The sequence below is a fragment of the Sceloporus occidentalis genome, unplaced genomic scaffold (genome assembly GCF_023333645.1).
Source record: "Sceloporus occidentalis isolate IW3139 unplaced genomic scaffold, rSceOcc1.0.p SCAF_2, whole genome shotgun sequence".
In the NCBI taxonomy this organism is placed as follows: domain Eukaryota; kingdom Metazoa; phylum Chordata; class Lepidosauria; order Squamata; family Phrynosomatidae; genus Sceloporus; species Sceloporus occidentalis.
The window spans coordinates 70,075,930-70,096,578 of NW_028316982.1; the positions used below are offsets into that span (position 1 = coordinate 70,075,930).

Here is a 20,649-nt window from a genome sequence, read left to right on the forward strand (position 1 = left end):
TAGAATAAAATGGAATCTAAGTGAGTAGATGAACACTTATAGGGAAAGCCTAACAGAGTATAAAATATATAACAATATAGAAGGAAACAAAAAACAAATCTTATTTTCCTTGCTTACAATATGACCAACAACAAAACCATAAATTTTATCTTTAGATAATTTAGGCCTTGAATATTATAACCATACCCAGTCTTAAGTTATTTAAGCAGCCCTTCTAAATGTGTCATTGCAGTGTTCAGAAAGACTTGTATATGAAGGGGAACAGTTTGCGTTTGTGAATAGGAATCAGTGATACTGCAGTTGATTAGTTGATAATCGTCATTTACATCTATGACCAAGGATGGGTGCAGCACAGTAATTGATCTCAATAATCTGAAAACAAAATTAAAGAGTTAACACTGTGCACCTTTGTATATAATTGTTTTCTGGCCTGTAACATGCACAGTGTTCAAAGGTAGTTGAAATAAGATTACTTAAGATTTGCACAGCCTTGAAAAAGTCAACTGGCCAGCTGTTCAAAATACACTGGCACCATTAGATACCACAGCAGATAGGTGCTTTTGATCATTATTTTGAGTCAGCCTTTTCCTTCTCCCCTTCATTCCTCCCCCTAATTTCATAGTTCTATCTCTTATTTTATTTTGTATTATTCATTTATCTTTTATAGCTCATAAACGTTTCTATGTGGCACATAGCTTAACGGGCAAACAATCTATTCTGAAATGGTACAAAGTATGAAAAAAGCCCATTTCATTTTACACTCTTACCTCGGGTTACGAATTTAATCCGTTCCGGCGCCATTTTCGTAACCCGGAAGTCTTCGTAAGCCGAGAAAGCCATAGGCGCTAATGCAGAGAAGCCGCGATTTGGTGCGAAATAGCGCCAAAAAGCACCAAAAGGTTATTCGTAACCCGGAATAACCTTCGTAACCCGGAAATATTTTTTTTTTTTTTTTTTTCGTAACCCGAAAAGTTCGTATCCCGGCGCGTTCGTAACCCGAGGTAAGAGTGTATCACTATACAGTACTGTACTATACTGTACTGTACTATAAATAAATCAAAATGCATTTGCACAATTGGTGTTTGGAACCAGTGGGTTTCAAAATGTCTTCCTGGATTCAGTTGTTTCCTTTTAGAGATAGAAATCCTCTAGATTACTGTTTGGATCCCTAAGGTTGTTGGCAAACGTTATACAGTGCATCCGCGCTATATGCGAGTGCACCATATGTGGCCTCCAGCCTAGGTGGAAGCTGCGTGGGGGGAAAAACAATGGCGCCCACAGCACGCACACCATGCCACGCTGCAGATTCACACACCGCACCATGCTGCAGGCTCATGCCCCATTATTTTCAGTGGTGCGTGAGCATACGCCCTTTTCCCCTTATGCGGCGGGGGGGAGGGGAGTCCAGAACAGATCCCCTTCATAAGGGAAGGGTCCACTGTAGTTTAAAAACCAAATGCTATTTGTTAGAGCTAGTTCACACTTGGGTGGGGAAGAAAGCTTGAAATGTGATATCACCACACTTGTGTGACTTCTCTGTGACAGTCAATTAAACAACACAATTGCTTTGGTTTATGTATACAAGTTGAGTTTCCCTTATCCAGAATTCTCAAATCCAAAATACTCCAAACCCAAAATTGTCCACATGGGTGACTGAGATAGTGATACCTTTACTTTTGTGTGTGCACGCTCAGTGTACACAAACTTTGTTTCATGTACAAAATTATTAAAATATTATGAATAAAATTACCTTCAGGCTGTGTGTATAAGGTGTATATGAAACATAAATGGATTTTATGTTTAGACTTGGGTCCCATCTCTTGTATATGCAAATATTCCAAACTCTAAAAAGAAATCCAAAATTGAAAAATATTTCTGGTCACATGCATTTCAGATAAGGGAGGTTCAGATAGTGGAGGCTTGGTTGTACAATGTCTTGTCCTTCATTTGGCTTCCTCCATTATGTCTATGACCACAAGGAGATTCCAGAGAGTAAAAACTGCTTGCCTTTTCCTGGTTTTTATCATTAAAAATTATCAAGAGTTTCCACCCCCATTTTGTTCTCCTTGTACATATAGTTCAATTGTAACTTTCATGCAGCTTTTTGAAAGGCAAAAAATTGTAAATATCAAGTTCATTTAAAGGATTCAGCCTTGCAACTGATAGTCACTTTCACAATTTTCCATTAAACGAACATCGGATCTATTACATAGTAACATTGACAAGATAGGTTCAGCAGAACATTCTCAAAACATACACACATTCCCCAAATAAAAACTTAGCCATTCAGTTGACACATTTGAAGGACAGATGAAAAGGACTAGCCAGCATAGATAAACTTCAATCAGAAAAAGTTGTGTAGCTTTCATGAGGATGCTGTTTTGCATGTTGCTGTATTTTTTAATTATTGTAATGAGGTATGATTGTCTATTGGTTACCCACAATACTTCTTGGGGACTCTCCCCCGGTAACTCTTGTCAACACTTGTTAATCTGACAAAAGGCTACAAATTAAGCTCTGTTAATTTAATGTTTTCTCACCGAGATCTAAATACCGAAAGAGGCCCAAAGCGCAACTGAAGTCCTTTGATTCACTGTACTTTATTTTGGTATAAATTTACATTCATTATTGTTTTCCTTTGGATGTGTAGCCCTCAATTAGTGTGATGGCTCCATTAAAGCAAGCAAGACTTCGCCTTTAATTATTACAACAAAACACCTAGTTTCAGCTTGGGGAGAGGGTCTCTGTTGACATAAGCAGAGGTTATAAAATTTAATTAGCCATTCGTATCAGATTTATGGCATTCAAATTGTTCTGTGTTTCTTTCCTTTGATCCGTGCTGTACAATCCCCAAGATTTTTGTTCTGATCAAATGAGAATAAAGCTTACTGTGCAGAGAGAATTTTTTTTAAAAAAAAATCCCCAAAATACATACCCTATTGTTGTTTTACTCATTCTGTCTCCCATCTTTTTAGGCAAGGTCAACCTGTCTATCCAATCACAACAGGGGGATTCCGACATCCCTACCCAACCGCTCTGACTGTCAATGCTTCTATGTCAAGGTGAGTTCAAAGTATATGAGTCCAGAATTTGGGTCATCTGTTACTTCCCTTTACTATTCTTTACAGAGCCAAAAGGTCTTGCTAGAATATGAGCTGATTTAGTTATGCAATCAATGATCTTCCTTTTGGTTTTGGGAAGAAAAAGAAAATACCCTCCTTGTCATTCATTCTCATAACAAAGCCCTTGCATTTATTCAAATTATTAACTAACTGGAGAAAAGCATCACAATAACCATACGATACTGAGAAGCCAGGAGATTATGCTCCTTACAGGTTTTGCTCTCCTTTTACTGGCCCTCATTTAAGAACTGAGGTTGCAGACTTTTATTATGCAAGGGAACTGAGAAGGAGGGGTGTGACAATTTCTTCTCTTTCCCAAGTTCAAAACATGTTTAGTTGACATAAAAAGACCCACCAGATCCTCCCAAGGTTTAGAAGTATATATTTTCTCTCTCTGCCCCAACCTCCAATTAATTCCAGCTAATTTTCCAAGCACTGCTAGTTTTATTTACAAACTGCTTGGCAGCACTATGTTTAAGTAATCACTAATTGCTCCTAATGATAGTTTTATTCTCTGTTCATCTGATTTTCAGTCTAGTTAATTAAATCGGTGGAGGTTTAGACTTTCCTGATGGGCTGAAACAGCTAATCCATTTTGATGATGGCACATAATTAAATTAGCATGCATTACATAGCAAGCTTCCACATTCCCCCCATCTGCCCCCCTTCCTGAACCTTTCCAATCCCTCCAGTTAATACATGAGGGTTAGATTACTGAGGAGGAAGGCCTTGAAGATGCATAGGGCATCAGGAGCCAAAAAGAAACTTCTGGCCTCATAATGCCTCTTATAAGGCTGCAAAGTGGGAAGGCAAAAGAAACCAAATCTATATATACAAATGTAATTAAAACCTGGATTCCTTCATGTTATTTCTCTTTTGCCTCTGCAGGAAAGACAGGCCAGCTGGGAAGGGGTTTTTTTAAGAGCCTTTTTAAAAAAATTGTAAGGCTGTCCTGTTTATTTGTCTAGGGGGTGGTATTATTTTATTTTATTTTTCTAAGGATAAAAAAGTCAGAGAGGGAATGGGGAGATAAAAATTATATTCCTCAGATATAGCTTTATGAAAGGGATCTAGTTAAAAAGGGTATACAGCAAATTAAATACATTATTGTGATAATGGGACGACAGAAGTACAAGTCTATTATACTTATAGCAGTTATAGGAATTGTATGCTCCTTGCCCTGTTCTAGCACATCCTTTGATATTCATTCTATTCAGCAGCAGGGCCAGGACTTCTCAGAATTAAGTGATGGGTCATTATACTTTAAACACCATGGAGAAGCCTAGATTGGCAATTAAACAGCACTTGCTGACACTCGCTTGTGCCACTCTGTGACCCCCTTTAGATTGAGATGTTGGAGCTCGGGGCCCTCAGCCTGCTAAATTGGTAGCAGGCACTTCTCCTGACGAGGGCTGGCTCTGAAATCTGCTGGCTTCAAAGGGAGCAAGATCATGTATAAACCATAATGTGGGTGCACCGTGGCTCAAAAAAAAGGGGAAAAAAAGGCAAGAATAGATGAAATGTTACAAGTGCAAGGGGAAAATGAGAGAATAATGACAAATCTAATGCAACTTAAAGGAGAATTGTTGCATGAAAAAATGCATCCCACTGCTTGTGCTTAAAATCAAGGCAGGCAGATGATATCCAGTTAACAGAAACATGTCAACAGTGAAGTAAAGTGAGAGTGAGTAAGACAGAAGCCCCTGAGACAAGCAGGAACAAAAAATTAGTTGTCCTTAACAAGTTACAGCTCATCATTATATTCTGGCTTGGAGCCATAAAAGCAGACAGGGGTATATAATGAGCTGATTAGAATTTTTAGGGTGTTTATTGCAATTCCTATAATACTGATCTTCAGAAAGGAATTCCTCAAAGAGGTGTGTGTCATTATATAATATAATGCAGCTGAATATATGGGCACACAAACATACCACAAATAGCTTTTAAAAACACCTGTACAGACATAGAGGCATGCACACTAATATACACAAGAAATGCATCAAAGTATGCCCATCTTTATTTCGTTTGCCTGTATTTTTAATTTTATTTTACTCTTTAGTACTTACATGAACATTTTCAAAATGCAGTTATTACAATTAAAATGTATGCATTTGTATACATTGCTAAAAACCTGCACATGTATTTGAATGTGCATGACACTATTACCTTCAGACATTTAGGCTTGTCCTCCTTTGACATGCAAGAATACAGGATGTGTGACTTTTTAAGAACATGCCCTGTTCTATTGAATTATATAGAAGGGATGATTAATATTTCATAATTTTTTAACTGTGCCTTCTCATCTGGATGTAAATACTACAGTAATATGTCTCCCTGTCAGTGTCACTTCACCTATACTTTCTAAGAGCCAAGTAATTCTTTCTTTTAAAATTGCTCTTGAGCAAACATCCCATCGTTGCCACCACTAGTCAGCAAACTTAATAATCACTTCTTTTTATAATAGATCATAAAATTAAATTCTAGAAGAAAGTTATGTTAGTTGTTATAATCAGGAGTCCTTTGTAACTTGTTAAACCAAAACAAAATAGAGATTTTCTAAGATAGATCCTCCTTCATGGGATACGGGAAGTTATATGCTCTTCACATCTTCAATTTTTTTAAAAGGTTCTATGCATTTCCTTCCTTTGTATTCCACTGAACTTTACCTTGCCACTCAATTATAGGCATTTCAGTAGACCTGGTTGTTGTTGTAAAGTAGTGTAATATCTCAATTTTATTCTTGGCCTTTATTACTGTGTCTGTAGACTCATTTTCATGTTTTTTGATAATAGGGTGTAAGGTTGTATGTAGTGGCTTTACCCAAGTCCTCCTTATGATTAAGGGTTTAGGTGAAAAAGATTCTGTGAGGGGAAAAAACATCTCTACTGGGAAAAATGTTCGCTGTCATGTTATCTCTGTGATGTGAGAACTTTCCATTTTGTTTCACATTGGAAGAATCTCCTTCATACAAACATTATAAATATGATCAAGACACCTGATGCTTTACTACATCAAAAGCAACGTAAAATTGGTCCTGACAATGACATTTCGGCAAGGCAGGAGTTCATTAGTAAACACAGCACTTTTTTGAAACAATAGTACACCTGGTTTTCCACTCTTCGTCTTTGCCTCTTATCACAAAATCAAAATAAAGCCAATACAACAATTTCCTTACATTGCTCTTGCTCTAGATTTGGAGGGCTTTGGTGTGAATTGGCTACCACATGCTTTGCTTCAGTTCCTCAGCCCATTTGAGTGATCGTTTGCAATTTTGTGTTGAAAGTGGATTCATGTTGCACATAATTTATCTATTAGCCTTAAAAAAAGAAAAAAAAAGCAAACTATGAAGACTACAGATAATGTGCGCTGGGTCAAAAGCACAAGTTTTCCCAGCAAAGAAATTCTTGTTTAGATTTCTTGGTGGCCCTTGAGTTTTAGCATTATGCTTATTGCTGGTGCTTTTGAGTTTTGGCACCCTGGAGAAGAGCCCATTCTGACAACCCCATACTCATATTGCTGAAGGAATGTAGTCAGCCAAGGATTAGGAAGTCCATTGCAAATTTTTCCCCATGTTGCATAGTTACAGGGCTTTACTGTATTTAACCAGGCTCCATAACCAGAACAAAGTAATCACCCATCACTCCATTTTCCATTGGGCATTGGTCTCGCAAGGGCTGCAAGATTTCTACCCCTTGTGCAGGAGTAGGGTTTTTCTTCCTTTCCATGATATCACCACAACCAGTGGTTTGATTTTCCTGTGGGGTAAAAGGATAGTATTTATTTAGCAGAAGGAAAATATATGGATACTATTAGACCCCGTTTATTTTATACCATTTAATCAGATATAGACAGATATAGAAGCAGTACTGTAGCTGAACATTTCACAGCCTAGAATATTGGAAATTAGGGTTAACTATCCTTGTGCCCTAACTTTTGTGCTGGCATTGTGGCTGTGTCTCTGGATTAGTGAAGGTTTGGCTCTGGTGAAACTCACGTCCTGCCTTACCTTTGTCCATTCTTTTTTGGCTATTCAGCTGGTAAATCTTAGCCAGTAGAGAAGTTCTGCTGACAACAGATCTCTGAAATCAGCATTTCTGTAAAAAAGGGAGAAATAAATTATCTGTTACTTTGTATGAGTTTGAACACATGAAGCTATTTTAATCTTGACTGTTTCAGACTGGAAATTGTGCTTATTGTTTAGTAAAAGATGACTATTGTAATATACTATGCAATGGCACTATTCCCATTAGACTTCAAGTTTCAGTTGTGTATCTCAGCTTCCTCTCATTGCATTGGGCATGCCACTTTTTTTTCTTTTCAAACCTTTCCTGCTTTTCCTCTTTATCTCCCCTCCCCCCCCTTTTTTTAAAAATTTCTGCTCACTCATATCCTGTGTACCTGTAATACAGGTGCGGCGTTCTATGACTTCCTGTGCAATATGCTTGAAAGAGATAGGCACAATTGTAGTATGGTGATATGCATCTCTACTTGTGATCCTTATTTAAGATCCTTTCTACCCTAATCTTGATTCTGACCTTGCTTTTAAGCCAAATAGCACCCAAATAATTTAAAGTTTGATTTTCTATACTGATGACAAATTATAAGCCACAGGTTCAAATTTAAAGAAAGTATAGCAATAGCAGCTTCATTTATATACCTCTTCATACCATACTAAGCAGTCTCTAGGCAGTTTACAACTGCAAGCTAATTGCCCCCAACAAGCTGAGTACTCATTTTAGCCACATCAGTAGGATGCAAGGCTGAGTAGACCCTGAGCCCCTGGCTGGTATTGAACTCACAACTTTATGGTTTGTGAATGAGTGGCTGCAGTACTGGTATTTAACTACTGCGCCACCATGACTCCTGGTTAATATATAGTTAATAAGATGAATATAGTTAATATATTGTTAATATACAGTCAATAAGATGAAGAACAGCACATAAATTGTGGTGCCATTAAAACTTTAATTAACTAGTAATATATAGCAACTCAACAGTCATCCTTTAATCCTTTCATATTCGAGGTTTAGATCAGAAATTCAAACCTCCAGGATTTGGTGTCCCACAATTTACTATGAGTAGTGTAGCTTTACATTCAGGTCGATGTCCTGAAATTTTCATTATGTTTTCATCCATGCTCATGAACTGAACTGTTATATTTAAAGAGGATTTTAGAAATTCTAAAGTCTTCTCTTAGCATTGACAAAAAATGAATGATTGATTTTGATGAAAGTAGAAGAATCATGTTGTTAATTATTGCTGTCAGCCTTTGTATGCTTGTCTAGATTATGTGTGCTTATTATATGCGTGTACAAACCCCTCCCCCTTCATTCATTTTTATTCTGACGATTTACACAGCTTCCTCTCCTCCAGGTTCCCTCCACACATGGTCCCACCACATCATAGTTTACATACGACTGGGATCCCTCATCCAGCCATAGTCACCCCAACAGTCAAACAAGAATCTTCCCAGAATGATGTTGGCTCACTCCACAGCTCGTAAGTTTGTTTTAATTCGTTACATTCAAAACTGTCTTTAAAATATTGATTCATGATATGTGGCAGCTTCCTGTGTTCTGTATCTTCCACCATAAATGTAGAAGTGAACACTGCTATTTCCTGTTCTTACTGGGCAGATAAGGGTCAGTATTCAAAGGGGATGTCTTCTTATGGACTTCCTTCCACCAACAAAATGAAGAAGAGGCAGTCTGCACTACCATACACCCAAAACCTTGTTTAGTGGGTTGAAAAATTACCTTGAGCCAGGTTGCAAGGTCTCCTGGGGAATACAGGAAGGATGGGAGGGAAATAAGTTTCTGTTACATCAGCACAACAGTGCCAGTGTAACTTTGGATTTAGATCACTAGATGAAGTCAATTTACCTTCTGCATGCTAAAATGCAGGAGTGGAGCAAAATTTTCTGTGTTATGGGTGCTTTAGACTTGCTTTTATGAGCATGTCTGCTCAGAGTATGGTCTCCTCATTTCTTCTTCATGATCTGATATCAAATAATTTTAAGGAATACCACTCCATTTAGAAAACAAGTCTATTTCCTTCATTTAATGAGGGTCTGTGCATTTATGTATAGATATGTGGGCCTGTAGGCAAACATGTTTAATTTTTGAATGAACCAAGTTATTGAACAAAAATGTTAACAACTTAAGATAGGTGGAATTACTTACCTGTATATTCATGATTTGATGATGACATAGTATACAACAACTCAGTGGTGATTCACTGTTATCTATTTTATATGCTAAATAATGGACATAATTCAGTTGGTCCAGATTACAATTAACCATGAGTGTGTGTATGTGTGTGTGCATGCATGTTTGCCTGCCTTCAAGTTGCCTGTCAAATTATGGGGACATCATGAATGTCATACCATTTTCTTAGGCAAGGAATACTCGGAGTTGGTTTTGCCAACCCCTGAAATGGTACCAAACTACAAATTCCAGGATTCTATAGGATGCAGCTGTGGAATCATAGTGTTATAACTGTGTAGTGTCCAAAGATCCCAGGTCTATGAAGCTTGAACACTGACAACTGTCTTGAAGAAGAGCTCATCTTCTGTCAGTAGCAAGGCTGGAAAATACTTCTCTGCTTGAGATCTTAGAGATCTGCTGACAGTGGAGCAGCCAGTGAACCAGTAAACAAAGTTGAGAACTGTGCAGCATTCCTCACCATCGACTGTGCTGGCTAGGTCTGCTGTGAGTTGCAATCCAACAACCTCCATAAGGCCTTATGATTTCTGCCTTAGTATAAAATATGACATTCTCTGTTATTTGGTGATCCTGTTGTTTTTTTTTAAAAAAAAGGTTTGGATAATAATTTCTGGGAGGAATTAGCTGACACAGAGAAAGCACAACATTGTTTAATTTAATACACCATCCCACAGTCTCCCACCAAATAATTTGTATTTTAAGGGGAGACCAAGAATTGTATCAAATGTTTCTGAGATTATTCAACAGCGATGCTTGGATTCGGGGGGGGGGGGGGACCCTTAGCAGTGGTCATTAAGTTTTTGGGGGTTTGCTCTGGTGGAAGTCATGCTGTGGTTATAATGTTACTGAATTAGGCCAAAAAAACACTCGACAGCTGGTAAGAGGAAGAACTGTGGAAGACGTCTGAGGCTAAAACCAGACACTGATCTTGGAAATCATTTTCAAAAGCAGAAAAGAGCAGTCTTACACTTGACCAACTGGAAAATTGGCCCTTGGGCCTGCTGCAGTTGCCCACTCTGTTGAATTTGAAGGGCAAAATAAAAGTCAGATTGCCCCTCGTGGTGTGATTTTAATTGTGAGGGAGAGATTGGATTAAGTGCATGGTAGAATTCAAAATGTGCTAAACAAATACTTTTTGTCTATTTCTGTTAACCATCCAGAAAACATCAGGACTCCAAAAAAGAAGAGGAGAAAAAGAAGCCACACATAAAGAAACCTCTTAATGCATTTATGTTGTATATGAAGGAAATGAGAGCAAAAGTTGTAGCAGAGTGCACATTGAAAGAGAGTGCAGCCATCAATCAAATTCTTGGTCGAAGGGTAGGTAACCAGTCCAAGAATGTCTGTGTAAGTTTATGTGTGGAAGGGAATGTTAAATGCAGCTAAAATAATGGGAAACAACCCACAGATCCACCTTAGTCATAAATAAGGCACTTGCCTGACCAACGGAACTAGAAGCAGTGCTTACTTGCAGTAGCACCCTCTTTTGTTGTAGGGTGCTAGGTTGTGAAACTTCCTTGTTTCAAGTCAAAGGAAACAGGGGGATAAGGATAATGATTATGCTTATATGAGTGTCTGCACCATAGTTGTATAATACATAATCAGAAGGTCCTACTTTCTAGCTCTCCTTTGGTATTTCTACTCCCTAGTCCTCCTTTGATATTGCTGTGGCCCAGTAATTTTCTGTGTTTCTAATTTATGTCTGTTCTAAGGCATATGTCAGCTCCTCCAGCATATTGATTTCCTGCAACTCCAACATCCAAGCCAATATGTGCTATTGCACAATGGATGTTGTAGTTCAGCATATCTGGAGGACACCAGTTTGAGGAAGACAGGTATATAATGTACCATTACCTACACATTTGTAGGAATGCTCTACACAGAAGGAAATCAAGTATGTTATTGAAGCTTAATTAGCCATTCTGTAGACAAAGGAAGGCTACATGTGAAGTAAGAGCTGTAAGCTGCTGTGCATTTGGGAATGATTATACTATAGTTTCAGTCTGGAAGTTAGGTGGTTGAGGAAAGGCTATGCTACAGTGTTCAGACTGTGTGTTTGTATGTTTTTGGTTTGTCTGTTTCTGTGGGATGGGAGGAGGTATACCAGAGTTACAAAAACTGGTAAGTAAAGAAGGGAGACATGAGTTCAATGCCTATATTACTGATGTTTCCCTCATGTCACATTCAAGTGCATATTGGTTAAGGATGCACCCTATTTAGAGCCTTATACCTTTCCTTTCTCAGAAATGAAAGGTTTCATGTATATAATTGAGTACAGGTTGAGCCTTCCTTATCTAGAATTCCAAATTCTAAAATCCTTCAAAAACCAAAATGTTTTTCCATGGGTGGCTGAGATAGTGACACCTTTGCTTTCTGATGGTTCAATGTGTACAGACTTTGTTTAATGCACCACATTATTAAAAAATATTGCATAAAATTATCTTCAGGCTATGTGTATAAAGGTATGAATTTCTTGTTTAGACTTGGCTCGTATCTCCAAGATATCTCATTTTGTATATATGCAAATACAGATATTCTAAAATCTGGTGGGGGGACCCAAAATATGGAACATTTCTGATCCCGAGCATTTCAGACAGGGATACTCAACCTGTATTGTCTTAGCTAACTTAGATGGAGCAGAGTTATTAATACAGTGGACCCTTCTTATACGCTGGGGTTGGGTTCCAAGATCCCCCGTGGATAAAAAAATCCGTGGACGCTCAAGTCCCGTTAAATATAATGACATAGAAAAATGGTGTCCCTTATAAAAAATGGAAAATCAAGGTTTGATATTTGAAATGTATACACTTTTGAACATTTTCAAACCATGGATTCTTCAATCCGTGTATAAAAAAATCCGTGTATAAGAAGGGTCGATTGTAGTTATTAATGTCACTCATTATGATTAATTATAGCTCCTATAATTAGTTGAACTTTCCTGAAATCTGAATATAAATAGTCCCCCCCCCCCCCCATATTTGCTGGTTTCCCTTTCACGGATTTGATGATTCGCAGATCTGATTAATATGTTCTCCTTAGGAATTGACCATAGAGTCATGCTAGAGCGCCTAGGGAATCTCTAGGTCCTCCATGGCAATTCTGTGGTCAACTCTGGTTTTTCACTTTCTCATGGGTGGGGTGCCCCAACCCCCGCAATTATACCTTTTTTAGCTCATCTTACATTACTGACCTGCTGTTTTATTTGTTGTTCTGTCTTTGTTCTCTCTTTAGTGGCATGCATTATCCAGAGAAGAGCAAGCTAAATATTATGAACTAGCCAGAAAGGAACGACAGCTCCACATGCAGCTTTACCCCGGCTGGTCCGCACGGGATAACTATGTAGGTGGCTATGTAGGTGGAATTTTTTTCAGTAGTAGAGCTTGTAGACAAGTATGCTGTAATCTGCTGAAGTACACCCACACATGGAAGACAAGCACTACCAATCCGGTAATTCTAGCGGATGTTTTGGTTTTTTTGCCAACTCAATTGGATACAATTGGCACTTATTTATCTAAGAATATGTCACTAGAGCTTGTGTGAGAGCAAAATTCTTGCAGCGTGTCCCCATCAGGACACCAGCTTTTGCATAGATTACCAAAATAAAAGAAAAAGAGCTCCCTCTCTATTCTCACCCTTACCTCCTTCCTCAACCCTCCAAATTAGTGTCTTGTTGCAAACCTGTGTGAGAGTATAGTGGAAAGTGGAAGAATGGCTTACCCTAGCTTCAGAGAAGGACTGGCAAAGACTGTTGGAAGTCTTGCTCTCAAGTGGGGCTAAATAAATTATTCCACCCTCTACTCTTTGATATTATATTTTATTGCACTATTATCTGTCATAGTGATAATTTTTTAAATAATGCTTTTAATTGATGGTCTCTTTACCCAGTACTTTGTGATAGCTATCTGTATATCTAGTCATGTCATATTTCCATTTGCTGTGATTTAGCCCTTTGAGAGATTCTGAAGTTGGCTACTCTGGTTTCAGAGATCAGTGCTCTGAGCCAAGAGGAGAGAGCTGTGTGTAAAAACAGCCCTCCACATGCACAAAATAACTCTGACAGTGTATTGCCAACATGGATGAATTCAGAATGAGCACTGCACATCACTGTGTTCATCTGAGCTGTCTTGAAGTAGCTGGATGCATCTTTTGAAATGAAGGGGATGCTGACCTGCATCTGAAATCAGCACCTGATATGCATGACTTCTTGGCCATATGTGCACATTAAATGAATGTGGTACTTTGACAAGGAACTTGGAAATGTTATGTCCTGAACTGCACTTCCCAGAAAATCCCAGTCACCATGGCCAAGCTGAAGAATTGGGCAATTGAGGTCCAAAAAAAGCTGCATTTTTTCATTTTTTTCCAAGAATGGGAATATTTCCAAGATTAAATATTTTGTACCTGGTAGAAAATAAGAAAAAAACATAGAGCTTCCAAAAGACAGTTAGCTAATCTGAACTGCTGATCATGTAAACTTAAACAGAACCCATATGTCTTTAGGACACCCATAGCTATGATACGATGATCAGCAGTGTCATCCATACATGCACTCACCAGCTTTGCTTGCCTTCTTGTTACGCAATTCATTCTCAACATTGTAGCAGAATTAGTTCCAAAATGCACCAAGAATAAAATGCAAACGTGCATAAGTTTGGAAATGATAGTAATAACATAAAAGGGATGCAATGTCCAGTGTCTTCACATATCAGGCCTACTAATTTGATGTTTAAACCAAGTGTTCAGCATGTGTTCTGAAAAGTTAGTAGAAGTAGACTTTGATGAGTCTCCTGGGCAGATAGTTCTTAGGAGTGTAGTAATTGAGGAAGAGCTGTTTTATGTCTTTCAGGCTGACCAGATGCAAAGGAAACACTTTAAGAATTATGTGGGACAGGAAATTTCAGGAGGTGCTGCTTTATTCAAGCTTACATGAGAAGGTGCACCTCTGAAATTCTTTCTTCTGGTTATAATGGATACAAGATCCTGACCTCCTTTTGCATTTGGTCATTTTATTATCTTTTGCCAGTCTTCCCTCCCTTACTACTGAGACTATTACATAGTGATATAATTAGATAGGCATTTTTATCAGTTCTATTGGGTTGTGCTTCCCCCCCCCCCCTTAATCTGTTAAAAAGTGTTTATAAGTGCATACATGCATCTTTGTATATGTTTTGTTGTTATGGGACTTAGGGATAGGTAAGAAACAACCAAAACAAACTGGCAGCTTCAGTCTGCTTCAAGCTGGCTTGGGGAGGAGGGGCATGACATTTACATGCACCATGCCCCTAAGTCACCTGGAAGTCACCTCCAAGCGACTTGGGGGTGTGGTATTTAGATGCCATATGTGCCAGAGCCATCAAAACTGGTTTCAGAGGCAAAGGGGTGGCTTTTTCCTGCCCCAAATAGGAGCGGATTTTTCCTGCTCTTATTTGGGGCAGAGGTTGGCTAGATTGGGGCCGTGCATTTGTTTACCATGGCCCCAATCCAGCCTAAACTGGAGTGGCTCCAAGCCACGCCATCGGGGCCATCTGTTTCACCCCAAAGTTGCTATTGACAGAGAGGCAGAAGAAGATGTGAGCCAGCATCATTTGACATTTCTTTACTGAAGGCAAACAAAATTGAAGTGTTGAATAAAAATCTGTCATCTGCATATGCCATCATCATTCTCCCATGATCTTTTCTAAATTCTTGCTTTCTTTCCTTTTCTTTACTGTTCATCCTCCTTCTCAACTTTTCTTCCTCCTTAACTTCTTTAAAGCCAATTCTTATGACTTTCCATTACTTTCTCTGCTTTCAAACGTAAAGCTGTAGGTGTACACCCTCTTTTCTTTTTTTCTTTTTTTCTTTTTTTTACAACTCAAGATAGCTCTTTCTCTGTCTTTGACCTCATCCAATTCACAGCTCACAATTGGTGCTTTAAATGGGCTGGAATGAGGCCATCAGACCACAGGGCCAGTTCATTCATGGTACTCTGCAGGCTAATTTTCTCTGGGGAGTTCACAAGGGAGTAGTATTGGTACATGCCGTAATGCTTGAAAGATTTTCAGGAAAGGCTTTCTCTCCGCTTTGGTGTGACTGTGTCACTGACAGATGTGCATGTATGGTGTCTTAAATGTTTAGGACCTTTACATTTGTCCTCAGCATGTGAGCACTGAAAATCCCTTTCTTCTCAAGCTAAAAAGGACAGGATAAGAAAGCTGATGCATCCCCAGCAGCTCGAGGCTCTATCCCCACCTGACCTTCAGGGGGAACCTTACTTTAGTAGGAGAGCTCAAGAGCTTTGGATCACACAAGCACATCGTCTACAAGGGTTTTACTTTTCTCTCCATACCACTCAGAATTTTTGGAGTTTATTCCTTTCCACAGACTTTCTTTGGAACAGCATTCTGAGGAACTTAGATAGGAAGTGGGTATATGGAGTGTGGTGCATTTAAAAAATAGGAGACTCCTTTCACCTCCTTCAGATGTATCCCATACATAAAAGCATTTGCAATATCTTAATGATGCAAAGCTGGAAGCTTTTGTGTACGTTTCTCATTTTCCTTTCTTTTTTCCCTTTTAATAAGTATAGAGCAGATATTTACAAATGGAATATTTGGATTATAAAAATTCACTAACTAATTTTTGTATTATTATTATCATCATTATTATCTAAAATGATACCTGTTAATAAAAAATTTGAATACTGTACTGCATCATAAAATGTGATATACTTAGATATAATGGGGGGAGGGGGCATTAAAGACAAAAATGAAACAAAAAATGTTCACTTTATATTCACCTCAGGAATTTTTAAGGTCAGCCCAGGTTAGGTTCAGTTACAATATACTTGCTCCTTGGTGAATGGTTGTTTTAAAGTGCTGGTTTCTATAGTCCCACAAATTGTAAAATTGAAAGTAACAATTTGTTAGAATCTAGAAGTTCCTATGAAAACCCCAGTACTATGAAGATATATCTTCTTACTAATTAAAATAGGAAGTCAGCTGTAGGATACAAGTTTGTTCTTGTTTTTTCTTACTTAAAATTGGGAATGCGGGAAGCCCAACTAAACTGATAATGTGACTAGGGATGGCATCTCTCCTCTAAATGCCTGTTTGGAGTCGGTAATGGGCTGGATGAGGGAAAACAGACTCAGTCTGAATCCAGAGGAAACGGAAGTACTCGTAATGGGTTCTCCTGGCCCGGAAAAGGAAATTTGTCCACCTGTCCTGAACGGGGTCACGTTCCCCTTAAAGGACTCAGTTTGCAGTCTGGGGGTACTTCTGGACTCGTCGCTCCACCTGACGTCTCAGGTGGATGACGGTCAGGAGAACCTGTTACCAGCTTCGGCTGATACGCCAGCTGTGACCCTACCTAGGCCGGGGCGACCTTGAAATGGTGGTACATGCGCTGGTAACCTCTCGGTTGGATTTCTGTAATGCGCTCTACATGGGGCAACCCTTGTACCAAACCCAGAAGCTTCCATTAGTACAGAACATGGCAGCTAGGTTGGTCACTGGATGTTCCAGGACTAGCCACATAACACCGATTCTGCAAGATCTTCATTGGCTGCCTGTCCGCTTCCGGGCACAATACAAGGTGTTGGTTATCACCTATAAAGCCCTAAATGGCTTGGGCCCAGGGTACTTGGAGGACCGCCTCTCCCCATATAATCTGCCCCGCACTCTCAGATCGGTCGGGAAGCAATTCTTAAGGGTTCCCAAGACGAGATATACCTCGTCTTCCCAAAGGGCATTTTCTGTTTCCGCCCTGCAGACCTGGAACTCCCTTCCCGATGAGCTCCACTCTGTCACCTCCCTTGACCTGTTCAGAAAGAAACTTAAGACCTATCTCCTCCAACAAGCATTCCCCCATGTGCCTTGACATTTGTTATTCTCCCCCGTTATACAGTTGCTTATCCAGCTAGTTTGTTTCTTTGGTTTTATTCTTGTGAATTTTACTGTGCTTTATTACTGGGATGTTTTTATGATGTTTTTATATTGTATGTTTTTATATTGTATATTGCTGTACCCTGCTTTGATCATTTTTTGGAAAAGCGGGCTATAAATAAACAGTATTATTATTATTATTATTATTATTATTATTAAATGTATCTAAAAGTGGCTTTGAAGGATTTCAGGGTAGATGCTTTCATACCCTACCACAAGATACATAGTATGAATTAAGTCAGATCCTGCTTTTCTTCCATAATTAGACAGACCAAGGGTATTTATGGTGGTATCATCTGTTTCCCATATAGAAATAGAATTTATAACCATATAATAAAAGTTATTGGCAGTGGTTTTATGTGGAATAAGGGAATCACTGCTCAGTACTTTCCATTATTAACTTGTAAAATGTATTATATCTGTTAGTTTTTTAAAAGGTAGTGGTGAAATTAATCAGAAATAGGTCTATAGCTGCTATCCATTGTAGCAAAAAATAATCTCCATATCCAAGTATGATATGTTTTTTGCCAAATTCCAATAGCCCCTTGTTTATCAGATGTTGGATAGAAGCAATAGGACAGGGGGGATGTCCAGCTGTTTCTAAGCTGGCTGCTTGTAAGCTGTCTAGAAATACATGGAAGGGTATGCTTTCAGGCTGAACACTGACGCACATGAAGGTGGTTGTGATAGAGCAGCACAATTCTTGTGATACCATAAAAACCAGTAATGTTGAAAGGTAAGGAATGAAATATTTTTGACACATCGTCAAATATATCTCATCAAACAACTTGGATGGATGTTTCTATTTTAAATGCCAAAATAGTGTGATGTTATGATTTAAGAGACTAGAAATATTAGGTAAGCTAAAATTGATTTGCCAGCCAGTCTGCTTGGAGAACTTGGGTGTTGCAAGTTGCAGCTAGAAGAAAGTGCTGAGAAATGAAGTGCTGCTATTGTAAGTTCAGTCCATTCCACTGTTTTCTTTCTTCCTGCTCCCTTTTCCCTTTAACCTTCTCCATTAGCCAGTAGGCATTTAATGCCCACTTAGACTGCATCTGCACTGCAGAAATAATCCAGGTTGACACCACTTTAAATGCAATGACTCAGTGCTGTAGAATTCTGGAATTTGTTGTTGCACCATAGTTCTCTGACAGAGAAGGCTAAATGTCTTACAAAACTACAATTCCCAGCATTCCATAGCATTGAGCCATGGCAGTTAAAATGATATCAAATTGGATTCTGCAGTGCAGATGCAACCTTAGTTAAGTTCTTATTGGGCTGGATGTTCTGTTGTCCTCTATAGTATTTCTTCTTGTAAATATGATTTTGAATGGAAACTTGGGGGGTTTCTTTGAACCTGCTCCCTTTTGTTTGTGGTGCAACTTTGGCTACATAAGCAATGGCAATCCCAGTGTTCTAGAAACAAAAAAATACACTATAGGACTTTGCAGATGTGGATGCTGCATATTTTTCAATGAAAAGTATGCATCTCTTTCAGGATGCTCATGCAAACTCCTTTTCCCCTTTCTCTCTTATTTTCACTTGACTAAAAATGATGGAAATATGGAACAACTTTCTTAGACAACTTGGTCAGTATTAACACAGTTGCTTACCTTGGTTTTAAAAGGAAAAAAGTGAAAAAAATGAAGCTGTCAAATATTTTTATATATACTTTTTCTATAATGCTTATTACAATGCCAGATTAGGTTATTTGACTTTTCTTTCCCACAGTCTCTAATTATCTGAAAGTGGATGAATTTGGAGTTCTAGAAATGTTTTTCTGGGGAAAAATTCTGACCAAAAACAAACAAACCCTGATTTTTCTACTCCCATTTCTGGAATAAATAAGTTATATTTATCTTTCCCCAATCCCCTTCCACCAAAAGACTATTTCCTTTGATGAAATCCATTGTTTTTGAAAATGTTATGTTTGGCATAAATTTCAGTTTAGTTAAGTGTGATAAATAATCCTGTTTCATATCTTATATCATAAACTTCTAACTGTTTTATTAGCATTTGTATACATAAAGCCAAGATGTAGCTCTTTATTTATGCAACTGTCTGTCTTGCTTGGGCCCTTGCTTTGAAATTAAAAGTTAGTGCAAGAGACCCTGAGACATTAGTCATTTTGGCGGTTGAGTATGGAAGTGTAGTTGAGACACCAGTTCTATTCTGCAAATCCCTTTATGTGAGCTATAGATGAATTTGGGCCTTAACTAGAGTCAGTAATTATTCAGTTGCTGTAGTATTGCCACAAAATTCCCAGCAGGTGCATTAAATCTTAACAAAACAAGCAGAAGCATACACAGCCTTCCTTCTATCACCAGAGGTTCTCCTGAACAAGACTTTACTTGTCACATCCCAAACGGCAGGGTAGCAGTTTACAGTCTGAATGAGCAAGGAGGAAGAAGTTCAAAGGGCTTATTGCTGGAGACTTGCAGGAGCTGCATCTTCAAAAAGAACATTCACATCTCCCCTTCTTACTGGTACATTCCAGGGAACATAAACATCATAGTGGACATGCTGAGTTGAAACCCAAAATGAATAGTTGAAGTGGGAACTAGACCAGGCTACTGAAGAGAAGACATCACAGATCTAGGAAAGCCTCCCCTCACTGCCACCTTCCTTAGGGTTATAGCCCTATCTTCACTAAGCCCACAAGCTTTCTCATTCTGAGGACATGGTTTCAGTTTACACTTGGATGAATAGAATATCTGGTGTTTGTTACTCCCTTGGCAATATCCATTAAAAAAAAAAACAGCCCACAACCTGAGACAAACAGTGTAAGTGACCACCATGCTGTTTCTGCTCTGTTTTTCCAAAGCTGACAAAGCAAAAAGGAGCTAAAGAGTTATTTAATGTTTGCTAGGTTTTGTTTGTTCTGTTATCATGGGGAAGAGGAAAGGCCAGCAATTGTTTTTCTATATACACTTGTGTCTTCCTTCCTTGGTGGTAACAGAAACAAGAACTATGTTTCCTTAAGATTTACAGAGAAGTTGTGCATTATTAAAGTCCTTTCGTCGCCTTGCATTTATGGTACAGCTTAGAATGGGTTCTGTGCTTAACATGAAACATTATGATACATTTTTTACTCTTATTCGTGTAGTTTTTGCTAGAGTATGTTTTGGGTTGACATGAGTGAGAATTTCACCTTATTTTTTTCTTTTTAAGAAATTAGCAAATTTTAATAGTTTCTTCATAAATGAGGTAGAAAGAAATCTGAAAGGTTTTTTTTTTTAACTCTGAATGGTGGGAGGAAATGAGATTTATAGATTCATCTATCAAAGCTGAGGACTCTGAGCTTTCTTCTTAAAAGTCTGAATTTGAATCCCTGAGTATCCAGCCATTTTTATGGCTGTGAATTAGAGTTGTCATGGC

The 20,649-nt window shown here is 38.5% G+C and overlaps 1 protein-coding gene across 9 annotated transcripts in view; it reads left to right on the forward strand.

The window, feature by feature from the left end:
* The window catches only part of TCF7L2 (transcription factor 7 like 2), a 254,239-nt gene that overhangs the window by 220,479 nt on the left and 13,111 nt on the right, over positions 1-20,649 (forward strand). For 4 of the 9 annotated variants that reach the window (XM_089509923.1, XM_089509924.1, XM_089509926.1 and 1 more), the window contains exons 7-10: positions 2,976-3,062; positions 8,496-8,621; positions 10,507-10,666; positions 12,578-12,685. In XM_089509923.1, coding sequence (XP_089366049.1) covers positions 2,976-3,062; positions 8,496-8,621; positions 10,507-10,666; positions 12,578-12,685 — 481 coding nt within the window. Of the gene's footprint in view, positions 1-2,975; positions 3,063-8,480; positions 8,622-10,506; positions 10,667-12,577; positions 12,698-20,649 lie in introns of all 9 variants that reach the window. The other 5 variants (XM_089509920.1, XM_089509925.1, XM_089509927.1 and 2 more) reach the window with 3 other exon arrangements.